The following is a 23,604-nucleotide window of genomic DNA, read 5'->3' on the forward strand; positions in this document are numbered from 1 at the left end:
ATCTTGTCTTTCTGGTGGGCAGGACTGTGTCCGGTGGTGTGTTTTGGGGTGTCTGTGAACTTCTTATGATTTTAGGCAGCCTCTCTGCTAATGGGTGGGGCTGTGTTCCTGTCTTGCTAGTTGTTTGACATAGGGTGTCCATCACTATAGCTTGCTGGTCATTGAGTGGAGCTAGGTCTTAGCGTTGAGATGGAGATCTCTGGGAGATTTTCACCATTTGATATTACGTGAAGCTGGGAGGTCTCTGGTGGACCAATGTCCTGAACTCAGCTCTCCCACCTCAGAGGCTCAGGCCTGACACCTGGCCAGAGCACCAAGACCCTGTTAGCCACATGGCTCAGAAGAAAAGGGAGAAAAAAAAAAAAAGAAAGTTATCAAAATAAAAAATAATTCTTAAAAATAAAAAAATTACAAAGTAATTTAAAAAAGAAAAAAAAAGAAGAGAGCAGCCAAACCAAAAAACAAATCCACCAATGATAACAAGCACTATAAACTATACTAAAACAAACAAACAAAAACCAAACCAAAAGAAAAAGAAAAAACAGACAGACAGAACCCTAGGACAACTGGTAAAAGCAAAGGTATACAGACAAAATCACACAAAGAAGCATTCACATACACACTCACAAAAAGAGAAAAGGAAAAATATATATATATGTCTATATATTTTTTAAAAAGGAGGAAGAGAGCAACCAAATCAATAAACAAATCCACCAATGATAATAAACTCTAAATACTAAACTAAGATAAACATAAAACCATAAACAAATTGGATGCAGAAAGCAAACCCCAAGTCTACAGTTGCTCCCAAAGTCCACCACCTCAGTTTTGGGATGATTCGTTGTCTATTCAGTTATTCCACAGATGCAGGTACATCAAGTTGACTGTGGAGATTTAATCAGCTGCTCCTGAGTCTGCTGGGCGAGATTTCCCTTTGTCTTCTTTGTTCGCACAGCTCCTGGGGTTCAGCTTTGGATTTGGCCCCGCCTCTGCGTGTAGGTCGCTGGAGGGCGACTGTCCTTCGCTCAGACAGGACGGGGTTAAAGGAGCCGCTGCATCGGGGGCTCTGGCTCACTCACGCCGGGGGAGGGAGGGGTACGGAGTGCGGGGCGAGCCTGCGGTGACAGAGGCTGGCGTGACGTTGCACCAGCCTGAGATGCGACGTGTGTTCCCCTGGGGAAGTTGTCCCTGGATCCCGGGACCCTGGCGGTGGCGGGCTGCACAGGCTCCCGGGAGGGGAGGTGTGGAGAATGACTTGTGCTCTCACACAGGCTTCTTGGTGGCGGCAGCAGCAGCCTTAGCGTCTCATGCCCGTGTCTAGGGTCCGCGCTGATAGCCGCGGCTCGCGCCCATCTCTGGAGCTCCTTTCAGCGGCGCTCTGAATCCCCTCTCCTCGCGCACCAGGAAACAAAGAGGGAAGGAAAAGTCTCTTGCCTCTTCGGCAGCTCCAGACTTTTCCCGGACTCCCTCCCGGCCAGCCGTGGCGCACTAGCCCCCTTCAGGCTGTGTTCACGCCGCCAACCCCAGTCCTCTCCCTGCGCTCCGACCGAAGCCGAGCCTCAGCTCCCAGCCCCGCCCACCCCAGCGGGTGAGCAGACAAGCCTCTCGGGCTGGTGAGTGCCCGTCGGCACCCATCCTCCGTGCGGGAATCTCTCTGCTTTGCCCTCCGCACCCCTGTGGCTGCGCTCTCCTCCGCGGCTCCGAAGCTCCTTTCTCCGCCACCCGCAGTCTCCGCCCGCGAAGCGGCTCCTAGTGTGTGGAGACCTTTCCTCCTCCACGGCTCCCTCCCACTGGTGCAGGTCCCGTCCCTATCCTTTTGTCTCTGTTTATTCCTTTTTCTTTTGCCCTACCCAGGTACGTGGGGACTTTCTTGCCTTTTGGGAAGTCTGAGTTCTTCTGCCAGCGTTCAGTAGGTGTTCTGTAGGCGTTGTTCCGTATGTAGATGTATTTCTGATGTATTTGTGGAGAGGAAGGCTATCTCTACGTCTCACTCCTCCGCCATCTTGAAGGTCCCCACACATGCTCTTAATTATTATCCAAACATAGTATTGCAGTTGGGTTTGCTGCCTTTTCTTGCTGATTTGCTGGAGTGCTTTGTGTTCTCTTCACATTAATCCCATGTTGTTTTAGCCACAGACAATATCTTCTCTGGGCCTGTCAATATCTTTTAATTTTATGTCAGATTTTATATTTGAATAAAATCTTCATTCTGATTACTGTTAAGTCTATCAGTTTTTCTCTTTATCGTTTATGATTTGGGGGATTTAAATTCTTACCCATTCTGAGATCACAAAGATGTCCCAACATCTTCTTTACTACCTTTGAAGTTTTGCCTTTCACATTTAGAACTCATCACAGTATATTTTGCAAATGGTTTGGGGAACATCAGTTGGTATAACAATTTAGGTTAGATTCTTCCCTCAAACCATAAACCATCCTTAGCTGGCTGTGGCACCACCTTATGCATATACCAACTTTTCTGTGTTTATGGGAGAGAGGGAGAGATAGTGTGTGATTTGGGGCTTCTGTTTCTATGTCATTATCTCACTGTTTTAATTTATATAATTTTGTAATATGTCTTAATAACTGGATAGGAAAAGACCCAAAATTTGTCCCAAAAATCTCTTCCAAAAATATATTCTCAATACATTAAAATACAGTAGGTAGGGACCTCCCTGGTGGCACAGTGGTTAAGAATCCACCTGCCATGGGGCTTCTCTGGTGGCGCAGTGGTTGAGAGTCCACCTGCCGATGTGGGGGACACGGGTTCGTGCCCTGGTCCGGGAAGATCCCACATGCCGCGGAGTGGCTAGGCCTGCGAGCCATGGCCGCTGAGCCTGTGCGTCCGAGCCTGTGCTCCACGACGGGAGAGGCCACAACAGTGAGAGGCCCGCGTACCGAAAAACAAAAGAAAAAAGAAAAAAGAATCCACCTGCCAGTGCAGGGGACATGGGTTTGAGCCCTGGCCCGGGAAGATCCCACATGCTGCAGAGCAACTAAGCCCGTGCGCCACAACTACAGAGCCTGTGCTCTAGAGCCCGCGAGCCACAACTACTGAGCCCGCATGCCACAACTACTGAAGCCCGAGCACCTAGAGGCCATGCTCTGCAACAAGAGAAGCCACCGCAATGAGAAGCTCATGCACTGCAACGAAGAGTAGTCCCCGCTCGCCGCAACTAGAGAAAGCCCGTGCGCAGCAATGAAGACCCAACGTGGCCAAAAAATAAATAAAAATTTTTTTAAAATAGTAAAAATAAAATACAATAGGTGATCTTTCATTTTATCTTCATGGAGACATTTCTTCTAGAACCTTCCATCAGCCTGCTCCCATCTGGACCAGTTGCTCTGTGGGGCTGGTGCAGAGCTGTTAACACCAGATCTCTTCTCAGCGTCATCCTATGGATTGAGGACCTTTGGCTCTTTTGTGTTAGGTCTTCTTTCCCTTAGTTGACTCGTGCCCTGCAGTGAAGTTATCCCCCAGGAGCTTCCTAAGAAAGAGTGCATGAGAGGCCACATACAGGCTTGCAGACAAAAGATACTTTTATTCTGCTCTGACATTGGATTGTGGCTAATAAGAGATTTTGATATGGGAATCTTTATCTCAAAATTTTGAAAGAATTGCCTTCTGGTGTCTGTGTTGCTATAGATATGTCTGATATGATTCTGATTCCTGGTCCTTTGGGATCTTTTTCTGCCTCTGCAGTTTCACAGTGAAAGGACTTGGTGTGAGTCCTTCCTTCTGGGCCTTGCTGTGTCCTCTCAAGCTAGAAATGCATGTCCTCTGCCGGGAGACATTTGGACTCTTTATTTACTCTCCGTTTTCTTTGTTTTCTTTCTGGAATTCCTGTCTTTCAGATGTCAGACTGATCCTTCAGTTTTCCTATTTTCTGTCTCCTCCTATATTTTTCTACTTTGAGATTATCTTAACTTCCTCTCCCAGGCTTTTGGTTGACTTTCACATTTCCGTTAAATGCTGAAAGGTTTCCATTTTCAAGGGCTCTTTTTGGTACTCTGAGCGTTCCTGTTGCAGCCTCCTGTGCTTGTTTGGTAGATGTAACCCTTCACTCTCTGTCCCTGAAGACGGCCCTGTAGGTTGACTCCGTGTCCACTCGATGGCCTGGGGTGGGGGTGGAGGGAGTACTGCCATCCTGCCGAGCTGTGGAACTTCCTTCTTCAGAGTGAGTGTTTCCACCGGAATGGTATTTCCGCATACCAGGCCTGCTCCAGGGTAGGCACGCGGTAGGTTCTCAAACACCGCTGAAGGAAGGGACTACCCTGACAGTGATTGCATGTCATAGGAATCTTTTAGCAAGGGAAGAACTGGATTGATGCTCACTTTACAAAGGTCACTGACGGCAGAAACAAGCTAAATTGGAAGGAGGCAATGCCAAAGGCCAAGAGAGAAGTTAGCTGAGAGATGGGGAAGACCTTTGGCCAATACCTGTGAAAACATTTGTAAAAGTGATATCAGTCCGGCCTACCTTATAGAATCATTATGAAAATGAAATAGATATGGGGAATGCTTTGTAAATAAAAGTCTAAAGCATAAATGTAAGATAGTATTCTCCTTGACTTCTGTGTACCCGTAAAAAAGCAGCATTCTAAATATGGTGGAATAAAGTATGCAATGGAAATGTTTTGCTTTAATATTTGCAAAATAATGTCATTAAAATTATGCATGAGTTACCATATTCTGAAAGAGATTTAACTCATATTTCATATTGTTTAAACTTCAGCACAGAAGTTGGGCCTCTTTGAACCTCCCCCATTGCCACTGTCATCAGATGAATGGGAAAAAGTGAAGCAAAGATCCATCCTGCAAGGGGAGTCCATGCAGCCGTGCCCAATATGCAAAGAAGAATTCGAACTTCGCCCGCAGGTGTTTAGCGTGAGCTTACATAAGCAGGCCCGTGGGGCATTCTCTAGTGACTGGTCTCTGAACTAGGGCTAAGGGAGTCCATGCTTCATTTTCCAGCCTTTTCCTCCTATGTGACCCTCAAAGACTTACATTTTGTTTCCATTAATTAAAGTATGTGTGTGAGAAAGAGCTAAACACCCTCATTAAACAGTCTTATTTACTGAATACTGTTAGTTCTCAAGTACAAAGTTTGTACAAAAGGAATGTTCCCATTCCACTGGCTGTCAGCAGCTGGGGGTGAGTGGGGACGCTGCTGGGAGAGCACCGAGGGCAGAAGGATGGGGAACTTTTAAGTTGTTTTGTGACTTGAAACCATAAAAGAAAAACCAAGCTTGAATATCTCCAAAGAATCTGTGGAAGGATCTTTAAGTAAAATCTTTTAACAATCTTTATTCATGAAAGTTTACCATAGTAAGATTGATGATAATATGCATAATATACAATCAATCTATGTCATAGGGGTTTTTTCTATACATACTTTGTCTGCCTAATTAAATTTTAATCTCCTGAAAGTTAGGGACTCTGCTATTCTTAGATTTTTTTTTTTTTGAGCTAATGGCCACCGTGTAGTGATTTCTCACATGCATAGCATTGTGCTTTCTACACAGAGGCACTTGGAACTTTGCTGTAAAAAATACAGCAAATATAGTTAAAGGCAGGCTTAAAATTCACAGCCTAGGAACCCCAGCTTTACTTACTATACTGGCACGCAAACCCTCAAACTTAATTTGCTTTAATAAGTTTCACTGTTAATGAGTTAGTTCACAGTCATAAAATTTTGTTCTTTACTAATTTGAACTCACACGTTATTTTAAACATACTTATTATGTTCCAGTTCTCTATCAGAACCTAATCTTACATATATGAAAGTTGGATATTTCAGAAAGATATTAGCCCTTAAAGCACAGAAATACCTCTAGGATGATTTAGCATTTTAGTAGCAAAAGAGCTAATAAAGCCACAAGGAATCTTTCTGGCCCCAGCAACCTCTTTCTTAATTATGCTATAAATATCTAGCCTGACTGTGGTATGAAGAATGAAAGTTTGAAGTTGAATATCTTAAGGGGGAATCAGGATGCAACATGCCCACCATTTCTTCCATTTTGTTTTTTATAAATTTCTCACTATAGTATTTTTGGTTATAGGTATAGACACGTGTTTATTTTGCATTTCTAGTTACTGTTCTCATGTTTAGCTTTTTCCTTAGTTATAAATAGTTGGCATTTTCCTGGCATTTAATGATTTGAGAAGGCTTCAGTTAATCTCATGTGTCTCTGAGGTAGGCATTATACCCCTTTAACAGATGAGGACATAAACAATTCACGTGATCCACAGTAGGCCAGCTCAGGAAGTGTGCTTGGGACAGCTAGAATCTAATCTGAACTTCTGGGACATTTTTAGTGTATTCACCACCGCTGAATCGTTTATTTTTGTTATCTCAGAGAGTGTTTGCCAATAACAAATATTTATGGACATTAAAAGTATATATATATATATATATATATATATTTTTTTTTTTTTTTTTTTTTTTTTTTTTGGTACGCGGGCCTCTCACTGTTGTGGCCCCTCCCGTCGCAGAGCACAGGCTCCAGACGTGCAGGCTCAGCGGCCATGGCTCACAGGCCCAGCCGCTCCATGGCATGTGGGATCCTCCCGGACCGGGGCACGAACCCGTGTCCCCTGCATCGGCAGGCAGACTCTCAACCACTGCGCCACCAGGGAAGCCCTAAAAGTATATTTTAAATAGACAGAGTAAAATATTATTCAATATAGATCATCAAATGTCTGTTGATAGATAAAACACTCTGAAAGATGATTCTACCGAGAATGAGCAATTGAATACACGAAAGGTTGCTGTTAGATTCAAGGGTGATAATTAAAAAGGACCCTCATTACTGAGTTTTTCCAATTTAGGGTTATTGGTGGCACGCAGTAAGTTTCAAGGAAAGGTTTTAGTACTTTCTAAGTTCTATTTGTTCTGATATTTCTTCCATTCTTCCCATTAAAGAAGAAAAGTGTAGACCGAAGGAAGGCACGGGGGGGGGGTCACTTTGAAACTGGAAAGTTTCACCAGGATCACGTGGCCCTGGGAAAGTGGAAGCCTGCACTGCTGGTGAAATGCCTCTGCCGCCTCTCTCCGTCCCACACATTTGGAGAGAGGCCGCGGGCGCCTGAGTCGCTTCATGCCAGCTGTCCTGGTCTCACCCCTCCCTGGCCTTTCCTTCCAGAAGAGCCAGCTACCTTTTTCTTCGTTCAGTCCAAGCTCCTTTGTCACAGCCCAGAATGTTATCACTTGGTGGAGAATTTGGGTCACAGGAAGGTGGAATTTTCTGGAGACCACACTTCCCCTGCATTTAAAAAAGAAAAAGTGATTCATATGTCTCTAGGGTGTATTGCTAATTAAATTTAAGAGTGCAATTGAGTTGAACAAAGTCCTAAGGAAAGATATTTGTTTTCCCTTCTCTGCTCCCCGCCCCCAAGCCTGGGTCCTCACCAGCATGCACTCTCTCTTTGGATCTGCCCAGAAATACTTCTCTTTTGTAATTGTTTCCGTTTTAAATATACACTCATTCTACAGCAAACTTCATGTGTTCGTTTGATGTTTCAGATTGTTGTTAATTTTTCTTGTTGAGATTATATACCTGTGCTATGTTAAACGCTAAATATTGTAAATATCAAAGTTGTTAATCTGCTTTGTAAATTTGTCAAAGAAACAACACAGCCTACTTTTTAAATAGTCAGAATTTTTCTTTTAATTAATGCATTTATGCTGCTTCTCTTTTAAACTAATTTAAACTTCAAACATCTCTGTCTTCTCGTGAACAGGTGCTGCTTTCGTGTTCCCATGTGTCCCACGGGGTGAGTAACCCGCCTCGGTCCTATATCCTGAAGTGCTCGCAGCATCCTTGTAGCTCAGAGGGGTGGAGCCTTGTCTCTCTCACTTAAAGGCTCCTCAGAGGAACCATTTGTTTTATCCATAATCACCATTTATGCTTAGAAATATGACTTTAGGCTAGAGTACAATTCATCCTGTTTTGAAAATGGTGAATTCTCTGTGGCAAAAGAGCCACAGATGTCTGTATGAGAGAGTGTGGCTGGTAAGGCACGTCAGAGTGGGTGGCAGCTCCCATCCTCTGAGTTCACTGCGCAGTCGCCCCTATGCAGGGACCATCCGCCTTCACGCGAGGTGTTCCCAGTTTTTGATGTATCTGCATGTATATTCTTGTAAAATACCATTTTTGGAACAAGTTTCAGGAGGAAGGTGTTAACATCTGATGAAACTTCTTCCCTTCATAATCTGAATTGGACTAAGTCTCCAATTGGACTAGTCTCATAATTATGAGAGAAAAGAACACTATAATTACATTAGAAGTAAAATTGTTGTGTATAAGTAATTACTCGTAAAATTTTAAGTGAAATGTTTTTCTTCAGGCATGCCTTCAGGCTTTTGAAAAGTTCGCAAATAAAAAAACCTGTCCTCTCTGTAGAAAGAACCAGTATCAAACCAGAGTGATTCATGACGGCGCCCGACTCTTCAGAATAAAGTGTGCGACCAGGTAAGGGGTCCCCGAGCCACAGGAACATGCCTGCCCATCTGAGAGGGTGCTTGGAGGCCTTTGGAAGCTGCTGGGGGGTCTTCCCTGTGGGCTGGCCGCGTCCCGGGGCTGGCACGGCGGGGCTGACGGGGTTCTGTGCTCCAGGATCCAGGCCTTCTGGAGGGGACACGTGGTCAGGAAGTGGTACTGGGAGCTGAGGAGGACGGTGCCGCCCACGGACGCCAAGCTGAGGAGAAAGTTCTCTGAAGCAAAGGTGGGTGTGAGACCCTCGACACTCCAGGCCGGGTCCCTGCCAGTGACTCATGGGTCATGGAGGCCAGCGAGGCCATGAAACCCTGAGCTTTACTTCAGTTTGGGGCTTTTTACAAATGGTTGAGATGCGGGCACCTTAAACTGGCTTTCTAACCCAGGCGGTCCATACTTTCAGATTTCCTCTTCTAGTCAAATCATAAATTCATAAAATTGGAATAAGGTTAAATTCAAAGCAATTTCTGTTTGGCCATTTTATGACAGTTGTTTAAATAAACATCCCCTGAGAAATGGAAAGGAACTTAAAAAAAAAAAAAAAAAGAAAGGCCCGCAGTGCTACCATTTTATTGAGGACCTCCTGGGGTCACCAAAAACGTTTTAGAAATAAATAACTTCAGTTTCTACCCTTTCTTTTAACCATTTTTATCTGCACTTTTCGGCTTGACAACTTTGTTACGTGCCTCATACAAAAAGGCCAGGCCCCGAGGAAGGAGCGGCTACCCGGGCCACAGCCCCTGGTCTACCCTCCCCAGCTCTGCGGCTTCAGGCCAACAGCTGCAGCTGTGCCTCAGAGCCCGCGCCTGTGATGTGAAGGCAGTAACCCCTCCCTGCAGAGCTGCTCCAGCCCTGAGAGCCGTAGCACGCAGTAGGCGCTGGAAAATTTGTACTTATTACAGATGTTAACATATTATTCAAGTTGATCCTTATGCTGTTCTAGATTTAGTGCTAGGCCACATTTCTTTAGGATAGCACTGTATGAGAGTATGGTGTTCTGATGATGTGACCCTCAAATCACTAAGATTCAACTCACAGTCACCCTTCCCTGTTAGTTATTTGTGGAAGCATCACTCACACATTTATTTCGATCTCTTCTAAACGCACCTATTTTTTGGGCTGCACTCCCATGTGGAACAATGAGTGATAGAAAATTACCCTTCACCGTGTGCGGGATCCCCTTTCTTCCGCTGTATGACTTCCGTGGGCGTGTGAAGCGTAAGGACCTTGGCCCCGTGCGGCTGCCATCAACACATCAACCCCGTGCTGTCGTCCGACCCCCGGCCTGACCTCAGGCCGCCAGGCTGCTGTCTGTGCGTCTCCTTCTCTGGCGTCTTGCAACTTCGCCCACCTTCTGTGTGCCGAGGTGGGAGGTGTGAGGGGCTTCTTCACAGTGTCCCAGGACTGCACGGGAATCCTAAAAGTAAGAGGACTTAGGCTCGACTCTAAAGCAGTGAGATAATAGATATTTTTTCTAATATCCTTCCTGATCGCTTAGGTAACTGTTCCAAGCAAGGTGGCTATCAGTATGTGCAAAAGAAAATCAGAATCATGGCTTATGTGATGTCTGTGCCTCAGACTTATCAAGAAACTATACTTGATTTGCCCTCAGGAGTAGGAGACCATTAAAGGCAGCATGTGAGCAAATGCCCTTAAAATACTGTGGATCTCGGGCTTCCCTGGTGGCGCAGTGGTTGAGAGTCCGCCTGCCGATGCGGGGGGCGCGGGTTCGTGCCCCGGTCCGGGAGGATCCCACGTGCCGCTGAGCGGCTGGGCCCGTGAGCCATGGCCGCTGAGCCTGCGCGTCCGGAGTCTGTGCTCGGCAACGAGAGAGGCCGCGGCAGTGAGAGGCCCGCGTACCAAAAAATAAAAATAAAAAATACTGTGGATCTCGATGACGGAGGTTGAACAGTGGGTGGAGAGATTTGCTTCTGTGGTGCCGGTCAGCTGGAGATGCCCACGGTGCTGTCCCCTGTCCGGGCTCTAGGAGGCGCCCCTCTGGCAGGGTGGGCAGTTTCTGCAGCCGCTCTGGCCTTTGAAGTCAGGGGCAGAAGCAGTGGGGTGAGAGGCTGTGATCGAGAATCTGGGATTCTACCTTGTTTTCTCCTAGTCATTCACACCCCTTCCAGCAGGACGGGGCGCGGAGGACGTCTGGGACAAGGGATGGGGTCCTGTTCTGTTGCACTTCTGATCATTTAGGAAATGACTCTTGCAATTTGATGATTTTTCCTACCTTTTCCAACTTGATGGAACTCACATGCTGAGCTATAGGCATGATCTAGGAAGCGTTAATCCACAACTTTAAAATGCCAATGTGCTTTAATGGAATTTGAAAGATGATTGAACTAGGTCACTGAATTTCATTTTACCCAGGATTCTATAGATATATCCAGACTGTATGGATGCACACAAATGATAGTTTGAGAACTATGTCAGTAAATTGCTATAAGCTATTGGGTGAACAACTGTCGAGGAACTGGATTTTCACACAATCTCAAAGAATCATCCCACACATCAGTGAGAATTTATAAAGAGAATGAGAAGTCGGTACACTGGAAAGGTCTGGTAGACATCTTCGCAGCCCAGTGACCACCACTCGCTGCACAGAGTGACCCATGGGTCCCTAACATGCACGGGGAGCACTGGGACCGAACACAGCCTTTGCACCTTCATACCAAAGCTGCTTCACCTGAACCCAGTCATGAGGACACATGTAACCAGGTAAATCCAAAGTGAGGAATATTCTGCAAAACAGCTGACTTCAATTGTAAAATGTTATAAAGAAAAGAAGAGGAATGTTCTAGAACAAAGATGTCTGAGAGATATAATATTTAAATGTAATGAGAGGTCTTTGATTGGATCCTGGATCAAAACTAAACGTAAAACCAGTACTACAATTGGGATATGTGGGGATATGAACATAGACCACATATTATACAGTAGTCATGTGTAAGTTGTGTGTTCATTGCAGTGTCACTGTCAGGTACAGTGTCCTGGTTCTCAGGAGTCACATGCTGAAGGATTTAGGGGTGAAGTATTGTGATGTCTGCATCTAACCCTTAAATAGATCACACACTCCCATATACACATGTACATCTGAAGAGAGAATACAAATGCAGTGAAATGTTAACAATTAAAATGTAAAGATAAACTCTATATGAAATGTAGAACTAGGATGCACAGTTTCTAAATCCCAAGGAGTTGGGCTTGAGTCAGACATGAGAAGGAAGGGGGGGGGCGGGGTGGAGGGGAGGAGGAGAGGGTATAAACAAAAATGGAATTCACTCCTTGCACCAGAATATGTTCCATACAGAACAAAGAGTTAAACATGAAAACTTAAACATAGTAATTTTAGAAGAAGGCATTATAAAATAAATTCCTCATCTGGGAGTGAGAAGGACCTCTCTGGTAGGACCTGTGAAATGATAAACACACACACACACAAACCATAAAGGAACGGATTGGTAACTACATAAAACTTCAAAACGTATGTATAGGAAGAAAAAATTGAAAGACCAATGACAAATCAGGAAAACATATTTGCAATTCAAAGGACTAGAAGCAAATTTCCTTAATATGTGACAAGCGGTTTATAGGACTACAGATACGTGATTACTATATAAAAAGATGCTCAACCTTACTCATAATTAGAGAAAACTAAACTAAAGCAAAAATAAAAATCTATTTCACCTATTAGATTGGCAAGAATTGAAAATTTTGATGATAATTATCTAGAGCTGATAAGAAGGAGGGGGAAATTAGACAGTCTTATAAGCCATTGGTAGAACTAAGAATGTACCATCCTGCTGGCTAACAGTTCCCTTTGACCCCTTCTCTAGAAATTTACCCCCCAGATCTGCTCATAATGTTTTCTAAGATACATTCATGAGTATGTTAACTATAGCAATGATTATAAAAGAGGAAGAACCATAAACAACCCAAGAGCCTGCCACCAAGGAAGCATGCATACAATGATTTCTTCACAGCAATTATGAAGACCAAAGTGGATATATATGTGGTGATATAAAAAGATTTCCTACAGGGACTTCCCTTGCGGTCCAGTGGTTAGGGCTTCACGTTTCCACTGCAGGGGGCACGGGTTCGATCCCTGGTTGGGGAGATAAAATCCCGAATGCCACGTGGCATGGCCAAAAAAAAAAAAAAAAGATTTCGTACAAGTCAGGAAAAGGCAACAAGAAAGGATAATGAGTAGAAAACATAAGATGATAGGATAACAGTTGCAACAAACAACGATTGAGATAAATTTCTGTATTAAACAACAGATTCTTGAATTACACTGAAAAAATCTGCTAGTAGCTGCTTATGGGAGATTTGAACCAAATGAAACAAAAATGTTCTACACAAAGACATGCTCAAGAATAAATGAGGAATGCACAAACAAAAGAAATAAAACAGAAAATCATAATAAAATAAATGAATTTTAAAGTGTATTTGGGAATCTAGAATCTAACATACACTATTCTGGTGTTCAAGACACTGCTATTCTGTGGTACATAGCTAAAGCTGTACTTAGAGGACAGTAGTGTCAAGTACATTCATTATTGAACAAGAAAGATGAAAGAATAATGAACCAACCATTCAAATCTTTAAATGTAGGAAGTAGAAAGTATAAAAATAAGTAATTTATTAGGAAAAAAGTAAAACTGGTAAATGAAGCCAATAGCTGGTATTTTGGAAAAGAGAAACTATAAGATAAATAGCTCATCAGAGTTTAAAAAACATTAACAGTGAGGTGGATGGACCTAGAGTCTGTCATACAGAGTGAAGTAAGCCAGAAAGAGAAAAACAAATACCGTGTGCTAACACATATATATGGAATCTAAAAAAAAAGAAAAAATGGTTCTGATGAACCTAGGGGCAGGACAGGAATAAAGACGCAGATGTAGAGAATGAATTTGAGGACACAGGGAGGGGGAAGGGTAAGCTGGGACAAAGTGAGAGAGTGGCATTGACATATATACACTACCAAATGTAAAATAGATAGTTAGTGGGAAGCAGCCACATAGCACAGGGAGATCAGCTCGGTGCTTTGTGACCACCTAGAGGGGTGGGATAGGGAGGGTGGGAGGGAGAGGCAAGAGAGAGGGGATATGGGGATATATGTATATGTATAGCTGATTCACTTTGTTATACAGCAGAAACTAACACAACATTGTAAAGCAATTACACTCCAATAAAGCTGTTAAAAAAGAAAAAAAAAGCTCTTCCCAAAAAAAACAAAAACAAAAACAGGAACAACTACAAGGTAAAGTCTCACCAGGGTTAAAACAAATTAGATAAAGCAGAATGCAGATACACAGAATGGGAGGCATAATCACATATGTGGCAATTATCTCTAAATTATAAAAGACTATTGTATACAACTTTGTGCTGTTAAATCTGAAAATATAATTGAAATTACCTCCTATAAAAATAGCAAACATAGAAAGACATATAAAATATAAAAATGACTGAGAAAGGGGCTTCCCTGGTGGCGCAGTGGTTACGAGTCCACCTGCCAATGCAGGGGACTCTGGTGGGTACGAGCCCTGGTCCGGGAAGATCCCACATGCCTTGGAGCACCTAAGCCCGTGCGCCACAACTACTGAGCCTGCACTCTAGTGCCCGTGAGCCACAACTACTGAAGCCTGCACACCTAGAGCTCATGCTCCACAACAAAAGAAGCCACCACAATGAGAAGTCTGCGTACCGCAACAAAGAGTAGCCCCCACTTGCTGCAACTAGAGAAAGCCCACACGCAGCAATGAAGACCTAATGCAGCCAAAAATAAAATAAATAAATTTTAAGAAAATGACTGAGAAAAATTATATTAAAGCATCTCAATCTTTACTGAAAATATATTAAATTTAACAGCCATTCCTAATAATGACAGCGAACTAGAACTAAATGAAATTTCCTTGTCACAATAAAGACTATATATCAGAACCTAAAAACACATTATTCTAGATAGTGAAACCCTAAAGATGCAAAATAGTTTACCCACAATCACACTTTGGCCATTCCTTGCCAATGCAATAATACAAGAAAACAAAAATACAATGTGTGTACATTATATAATCCATGTTTATTATCTATACACATGGATTTTAAATCTATAAAGTCATTTGAAAAATTATTAGAACTAAACCATTAGATGTTCAAATTCAAGATAAATATGCAATCATAATTGCATCCTGTATAGCAACAATAATCAGATATAAAATGCAATGGAAAAGGATCCCTTTCATAATAGTTAATACCTAAAAATAAACTTACAAGAAATATACAAATACTGATAAGGAAAAGTTTTTCTGAGGATGACATTAGCAACATGGCCAAATAAGTTGTCCCTCACTTGTATTCCCCCTAACAAGCAACATAGCTTGGCATTCATCCACGGACAAAACTGCCTTAGTGGGAGCTGTGGGATCCAGCACCATAAGCCAAGGGACCCAGGAGGAGTCTTACCCACCCAAGCGTCGGGTCACAGGCACACACACCTTGGTCCATGCTGTGGACCCTGAAGTGGCCCTGGAACCTGCTCCAAGCTGCCCCAGCCCCTCTCACCTGCAGCCTGGGTGCCCCTGGAGAGCACTGCCTTAGACAATCACCTACCAACAAGAAAGCCTTTGTGGAAGCCCATGTTTCCAAAGGCAAAGTTCCAGCACACTGTTGGAACAACAAAAAAAAATACAAGTTTGGACACATTGGAAAGGGAAAGAAGAATAGCCTGACTTAACCCATGTCACCCTCCCCCCAAGGAAGCACAGCTCAGGGCCAAGTGATTTCTCCCACAGGGGAAAATGAGGGCATGTGAGTAAGTGCCTGGCTTCCCCAGCCATGTGGGACACTGCCAAAGAGGCTCATCTTTCCCTCACCCCATCCAGAGTACTGAATCATGAGCCACATGACTGGGGATGGAAAAGACTGGGGAAGCAGTAAATAGGACTCTCAGAGGACAAAAAGGGATATGGATCCTACCGGCAGTGTTGAGGACTCCATCAAGAAGCCCACTCAGGAGCCACTGGGGATGCCTTTCCTGCAGATCCCTCTCCTGGCCCCAGCACTCCACATGCCTCGCCCACACCATGTGGCTGGCTCCCTGGGTTCACCCCTGATAGTGAGAGCCAGCTTTGGCAGATAGCTAGTGAGCATGTGCAGAAAGCCAGCCCAGGTCTGCAGGCAGGGAGGCACCACCGACTTGAGCTCCAGCCTCACCTTGGGAAAGCAAAGGAGGCTGTCAGCAACTAGCCTGATGTGTTGCAGGATTGAGAGAAGGCACACATGCTTGGAATTCTGCCACAGAGGGAGCAAGGAGCGTGGACCAGGCATATCCATAGACCATCTGAGAAGCCTCAATACCCCAGCAGGGCTGGTGGAGGGGATTTCTCTCCTGAAGTCAGTCAGTAACGACTGGGGGAGGTGACTGCTTCCTCAGATGCAAAGACAGCAACACAAGACTTCAAGGAACATGAAAATCAAGGAAATATGACAACACCAAAGGATCACACTAATCTTCCAATAACTGACCTCAAAGACATGGACATCTGTGATTTATGCGATAAAGAATTCAAAATAAATGTTTCGAGGTAGCTCGATGAGCTACAAGAAAATACAGAAAAACCATTCAACGAAATCAGGAAAACAATACAGGAACAAAATAAGTTTAACAGAGGGACAGAAAAAATAAAAAAGAATGAAGCAAATTCTGGAGCTGAAGTATACAATGAATGAAATGAAAAATTCAATAGAAAGCATCAACATTAGAATGGATCAACCAGAAGAAGGAGCCTGTGAATTAGAAGACAAAACCTTTGAAATTATTCAGTAAGAGGAGAATAAAGAAAAACGAAAGAAAAAGAGTGAAGAAAGCATACGTGATCTTTGGGATACAGCAGAAGAAACAATTTGTAAATTATTAGAGTCCCAGGAGAAGAGAGGGAGAAGGAGGAAGAAAGGATATAAAAAAATAATGGCTGAGAACTTCCCAGATGGGGGAGAGATTTAGATATCCAAGTGTATGAAGCTCATAGGTCACCAAACAAACTCAATTTAAAGAGATCTTCTCCAAGACACATTACGATAACTCTCAAAAATCAAAGACAAACTGAGAATCTTAAAAGCAGCAAGAGACAATAAGCTTTTAGCTAACTTAATAAGAAAATGCCCATAGGCTAACAGTGGATTTCTCAGCAGAAACCTCATGGGCCAGAAGATGCCCAAGTGCTAAAAGGAAAACACTGCCAACCAAGAATACTCTATCTGGCAAAGATGTCCTTCAGAAATGAAGGAGAGATTAAAGACTTTCCCAGACAAACAAAAGATGAGGGAGTTCATCACTAGACCTGCCTCACGAGAAATGCTGAAAGGAGTTTTTCAAGCTTAAAAGAAAGGATGCTAATTAGTAACATGAAAACATATGAATATATACATCACACTTGTAAAAGAAAGTACATAGTCAAATTCAGAATATTCTAATATTGTAGTATTGTGGAGTATTAACGACTTAACTCTCTTATAAAGGTTAAAGGACAAAAGTATTAAAAATAACTATAGCTACAATAATTTGTTAATGAATATACACTATAAAAAAGATGTAAATTGTGACATCAAAAACACAAAAGGGGGGAGTAAAGTTTTTGTATGCAATCAATGTTATCAGTGTGAAATACACTTATACCTATACGATGTTTTATGTAAGCCTCATGGTAACCACACAGCAAAACCCTACAGTAGATACACTAAGATAAAGAGAAAGGATGAGTGCATACCACTCTGGAAAGTCATCAATTCACAACGGAACGCAGCAAGTGAGGAAGAAAGGAACAAGGGAACTACAAAACAGCCAGAAGACAATAAGGTGGCATTAGTAAGTCCTTACCTATCAGTAATTACTCTTAATGCAAATGAATTAACTTCTCCAATCAAAAGGCATAGAATGACTGGATAGATAAAAAACAAAACTCATATGCTGCCAACAAGAGACTCACTCCACCATTAAGGGCACAAATAGGCTCAAAGTACAGGGACAGAAAAAGATATTCTACTCACGTGGCACCCAAAAGAGAGCAGGGGTAGCTATGCTTCTGTTAGACAAAATGGACTTTAAAGCTGTAACAGACAGAGAAGGTCATTATATAATGATAAAGTGATTAATTCAAGAGGATGTAACAAAAATTAACTCAAAATGCATTAAAGACTTAAACCTAAAGCCTGAAACCACAAAATTCCTAGAAGAAAGCACAGGGGCAGGGAATTCCCTGCCAGTCCAGTGGTTAAGACTTCGCCTTCCAATGCAGGGGACACGGGTTCGATTCCTGGTCAGGGAACTAAGATCCCACACCGCGGGGCAAATAAGCCCGCGTGCCACAACTACTGAGCTCGCACGCCTCAACGAGAGAGCCCGTGTGCCACAAACTACAGAGCCCATGTGCTCTGGAGCCCTCATGCCACAACTAGAGAGAAACTTGCACACCACAACTAAGAGCCTGCATGCTACAACTAAGACCCGATGCAGCCAAAAAAAGAAATAAATAAATAAAATAAAATAAATATTAAAAAAAAAAGCAAGCACGGGGGAAATCTTGACAGTGGTCTTGGCAATGATTTTTTGGATATAACACCAAAAACACAAGCAACAAAAGCAAAAATAAATAAAGGGACTACATCAAACTTAACAGCTTCTGCACATCACTGGAAACAGTCTACAAAATGAAAAAAGACAACTTACAGAATGGGAGAAAATATTTGCAAATCATATATCTCATAAGGGGTTTTTATCCAAAATATATAAAGAACACATACAACTCAACAGCCAAAAAACCCAAATGTCTGATTAAAAAACTGGGCAGAGGAGGTGAATAGGCATTTTTCTGAAGACATAACAAATGGCCCACAGGTACATGAAAAAGGTCTTCAGTATCACTAATCAGGAAAATGCAAATCAACACCACAATGAGATATCACCTCACACCTCTTAGAATGACTATCGTCAAAAAGACAACAAATACCAAGTGTCCCTGATGTGGAGAAAAGGGAGCCCTCCTGCACTGTTGGTGGGAATGTAAATTGGTGCAGCCTCTATGGAGAACAGTATGGAGGTTCCTCAAAAAATTAAAAGTAGGGCTACCATATGATCCAGCAATTCCACTCCTGGGCATCTGTCCTTCCAAAGGAGATGAAATCAAGATCTCACAGAGATTTCTGCACTTCCATGTTCATGGCAGCATTAGGCACAGCATCCAAGACACGGAAGCAACCTAAGTGTCAGTCAACAGGTAAATGGATAAGAAGATGTCGCACATCTGCAATGGAATTCAGCCAAGAGAAAGGAAGAAATCCTACTATGTGCAACAACATGAATGAACCTTGAGGACGTTATGCTAAATGAAATAAATCAGACAGAGAAAGACAAATATGGTATGATTCCACTTATGTGTAGAATCTAAAAAATTCGAACTCACAGAAACAGAGCAGATGGTGGTGGCCAGGGGCTTGGGGAGAGGGGCGGGGGGAATGGGGAGATGCCGGTCAGAGAGCAAGCTTCCAGTTAGGAGATGTCCTAATGCACAGCATGGTGACTACAGTTAACAGTATGGTATTATAGCCTTGAAAGTTGCCAAGAGATCTGAAACATTCTCACCACAAAAAAGAAATGGTAACTGTGTGAGATGATGTGGGTATTAACTAACCTTCCAGTGGTCATTGTTTCCCAACATATAAATGCATCAAATCATCACATTGTACACCTTAAACTTACACCATGTTGTACATCAGTTATATCCCAATAAGGTTGTAATGAGGTAGAACATCCTTGTTAAATATCAAAATATATATAAAATCTTGGTAAATAAGATTCTTGTGAAATGTTAGATGAACAGGTGATGAACCAGTAGAAAGTCACCCACCTCAGTGCACAGGGATTCTAAGTCTACAGTAAAGGACACATATGAGATCAGTGAAGAAAAAGATTGAGAAAATCAATTAATTTATGCATTCATGTGAAGGAGAAAAATAGACATTACTTCATACCTTATCCTCAAAGAAGTTCCACATGGATTAATTATGTAAATACTTTTTAAGTGAATAAATAAAATTAGTAGAATACAACATAGATGTCGTACTGGGCACTGAGCTCTGCCTGCGCTCTGGCAGGGGGAACGGCCTGGTGACCCCAGTGTGAGGTAAGAGCTTCAAAAGCCCTCCTGACGCTGCAGGTGGAGCGAGGGGTCAGCGGCCCCCACCTCACCAGGCCGCTGTGCAGAAAAGCACTGGACACACTGACGGTCGACGAGGCAAAGTGACCGCCTTCACTTGGATTTTTAGTAACAGTGGAGCATTGGCTTATACATACATTAAGACACATATATTATTTAGGGGTTTTGGCTATTTTCTTGTGGTTTTTAAAAGATACAATCCTGTGAGTAAAATAAGTATTTCACAGTGCAATACTAGAACAGCCTGATGACAAAGAATGTTAGACATATGAAACAACCATGCACCCTGAGTTAGTAAAGGAAGAAATCATCATCCAGAGGTGCCTTTAGGAAAGACTTTTAGCTTAGTTTAATAGTATACCCTATTTTACAAAAAGAATTAAATAGCATTTTTCTAATGATAGAAACTGAATTTTATTCAGTTCATCAAGGAACGTGTGTTTCAGTAAAAAAATAAGTTTGAACTGATCATTTTCCTTTAAATACCTATAAAAATACTTTAACTTAAGCTTGTCAGTATAATGAGGCTTTAAAATCTAGAAATCACAGATTCAGATATTTAAAATAAAAATATAACTCTTGATCCTGGATTCTCACTATATTCATCTTTACAGTTTTTCAGAACTAAACATGTATCCTGAAGCCCAGCTTCAGAAGAATTGGGGTCTGTAGGTTTCCTAGTAATAGATGCAGTGAAAGATAAATTCCAAAGCCAAAGTGAACAGTGAGTTTATCAAGGCTCCTTTGGGCGGGAGACTAGCTCTGTGACAAGGACATTCCAGGAGTGCCAGGTTTCCTGCACAGGCCTGCCTTTCAGCTCTGCATTTTGACACCCGTGTCTTCAGCCCGTCACCCTCCTCACAACCTAAATGTGCACAGAATTTTAGATCAGTTGACTATTAGAGATCCAGTGTTTGAATTTTAGAAATTGGAGCGTTTACAAAGCAAAATGTGCAGTGACTACAGTATCAGATATGGTAAAATTCATTACCTGTGGAACAACAGTTCTTGAATCTGGGGTGACATGCAACCACCAGCCACATTTCTAAGCTGTATCTCCATACTCACCACTGGTGACAGTTAAATTAATGCAAATTTGTCTTATGTTTAGTCTAAACAATTGAAATTGCAAATTACTAGAAGAAATAGATCATGTGATACATCCCGCTGCCCAAGGCAGATAGATAAATGTCAGATCCACCACCTCATTAGTCAGTGAGACCAAGACATTGCAGCAGCTTCTGCCTTCTCCCCCAGCAGCCTGCTGCAATTCTGTACTCCAGTGGTCTCCAGACCTTTGGAGTCTACCGATGGTCAAAGAGAGACTCGGGGCTCCAACAAGGTCACTGCCAACTTTCAAAACCTTTCTATTTTGCCAAGTAAGAGTTAAAACCAAGCATCATACACCATCAGAATCATCTCATAAAAGGAGGACTATTTTTCAACACCAGGAAAGTCGGAAATACTTGACCACACACTAAAGGATATGCCTTTACACTGAACCATTTAGCTTTAAAAAATTTCACTCCACTGAATTCACTTTTTTTCTTTTCTGGCAGATGGGTGAAAACTTCTTTGTCATACTTGGGAACCACTGGTTTAATTACCTTCAGGGAAAAGAAGTCTAATCAACAGAAAAGAAAGGCAAAGAGGGATAATAATGTGATATTTTTAGGCACAATAAATGAGGAAGTGCTTGTTTCCTTTAAAGTTTCAAGATCTCACCAAGATGGATATGTTTTTAATACTCTAGATTAGATTAGCTCAGCCCATTCTATTTTTATAAATTAATCTATCTTACTTGCAAAAGAACTGTGGCCTTGCATTTTCACTCTTCTGTTGCAGAGGGGATTAATGAAGTCTTTTCTTACCTTAGTTTTCCTGCATCTACTGGGTCTTAACTAATGAGTAGAATACAGAGGCCATCTTTCTACAAATAGTCATGCTTCCACATGCTGAGGATTTCTCTTCGCAGATCTGCCTTGCTTTGCAATATCACTGGCACATTCCTAACAAGACTGAAGCAGAGCAAAGTGAAGTTGTTACACTGTAGGTTCTTTTAAATAGATGGCAGTCCCGTGGTAAGAACTGCGCGGGTCAAATGTTGCGTTTTGTACCCACAAGTAAGTGTCAGAAAGTAACCTTGAGTCAGCAGCGCCTTTGTCATGGAGGGCGCTGGGGCCGTAGGGATGATCCAGGAGGCCTGGTGCGCTCCTGCGTCGTCGGGTGAACTCAGATCAAAGCCGCCTGGAGAGGTCACTAGAGCTGCTGTGCTCATACCTGTCACCAGTGTGTACAGAAAGCCCAAGTGTTGCCCAGAATGCAGTGGTTGGTCCTTGAATGCCTTTGATCCTTATCTAGAAATTCTGCTAGCATATGTCATATAATTGAGGTATGGCCTTTTATTGCTGCAATTAAAACTTTTCAAATGCATTATACTATCTCAACCCAAGCTAAAAGTCCTGACCATTGTTTAAAAAATGAGGTTAGGGATTTGTCAGATGCTGTGGTTGACTTTGGGGGCTGCGGCTCCCACACCCTCCCACAGGAGATTTCTCTTACTTTTTTTCATTTACATCTCGCCAAACAGCATAATGGTCTTAAAGTTTGTTTAGTCCTTTGACTTCCTTTATCACATAGAGATGGCAAACATTCTGTTGCTAACTTGAAGTGGCTCCAAGCAGCAAGACGGGGAGGATATTAAACCAGTAAAAGCTTATCAACTGATTCATTGATATGCTGTAAATTCCAGGCTTTTCACTTTGCTTTTGAGGGCGGCCGTAAGTCAACACATTAGTAAGCAATTGCTGACATCAAGATGGATGCTGAGAGGGGCCTCCTGGGCAGACAGAGTTCACCTGGGCACTTTTGTTAGTATATTTTTTTTACTGTTTAGCCAGGATGTACTTGTAAATGACCAGTAATTGCTTTATATATCAATAACCTGAATTTGTAATTACTTAATTTATCAAATATCTGAAGTGTGAGACTTAAAAAGAAAAATATAAGAAGATATTCATTTTTTTAATTGAAAATTTTATGTATTTTGTCCATAGAATTAATATTAACCACTAGTTTGAAAACTAGAACTCGATCGTCTTTGCGTGTGTGGTGCTTGCCTTTTCAACCACTGAAGGCCTCTGACCCGTGTGACAGTGAGGCAGTAAACCGGAGGAGAAGGATGCTAATCACACAGGGATTTGACATTTAAGAAATATTTCATAATAGCTACACTTAGCACATTGCTCTGACCTGGCCACGATAGGTAGTCCGTAAATATATACGGATTTAAATTTTAAAAATATTACCCTTGCTAACTTTCCAATACTTGAAGCACAAGAGGAAAGAGTCACATCAGTTCACTTTTAGAAATCTGCCATAAATATATACTGAAGGATTTTCGGGATGTTTATTAACAAGCTGACGTCAATGTTATAATTAGAAGCCAAACATCGATGCTTCACTGAATCTTGACACGGCAGGTTCCTTCAGCATCATTCCACACGGACACTGTCCTTTTTTTTTAATGCCCACAAAGGAACTTGTACTGCAGTCCTTTAGAATATGCACATTAGGGCATGTATGTGTCTCCATTTCTAATCTATTGCAAACTTAAAGTCGACATTTTTTATTGAACGCCAAGGGCCTCGCCAAGATGAATCTAAGGAACGAGGAGATAAGAAATACACACAGGAAAAAGGTATGAGCACCCAGCCGGTGACAAGTGTCAAGCGAAGGGGCCAAAAGCGCTCTCTGGGCGTCCGGTGAGAGCGCATGTCCTGCCCAGGCGCGGGGGACGCACGGCCGTGCAGAGGTCGCAGGGACGGAGGAGCATGACGGTCATTCGTGGGCTGAGTCTGGCCAGACCGGAAGATCCTACGGGAAAGCA

At 42.6% G+C, this 23,604-nt stretch overlaps 1 protein-coding gene across 1 annotated transcript in view; it reads left to right on the forward strand.

Annotated features, from left to right (window-relative positions):
- Positions 1–23,604, forward strand: part of RNF32 (ring finger protein 32) — a 35,676-nt gene that overhangs the window by 5,406 nt on the left and 6,666 nt on the right. The window contains exons 4-7 of the mRNA XM_081244722.1: positions 4,737–4,879; positions 7,745–7,777; positions 8,351–8,475; positions 8,620–8,728. Of these exons, the coding sequence (XP_081100848.1) occupies positions 4,737–4,879; positions 7,745–7,777; positions 8,351–8,475; positions 8,620–8,728 (410 nt within the window). The remainder of the gene's footprint in view (positions 1–4,736; positions 4,880–7,744; positions 7,778–8,350; positions 8,476–8,619; positions 8,729–23,604) is intronic.

This window comes from Mesoplodon bidens, assembly GCF_964165515.1.
Source record: "Mesoplodon bidens genome assembly, chromosome: 9".
Classification (NCBI taxonomy): domain Eukaryota; kingdom Metazoa; phylum Chordata; class Mammalia; order Artiodactyla; family Ziphiidae; genus Mesoplodon; species Mesoplodon bidens.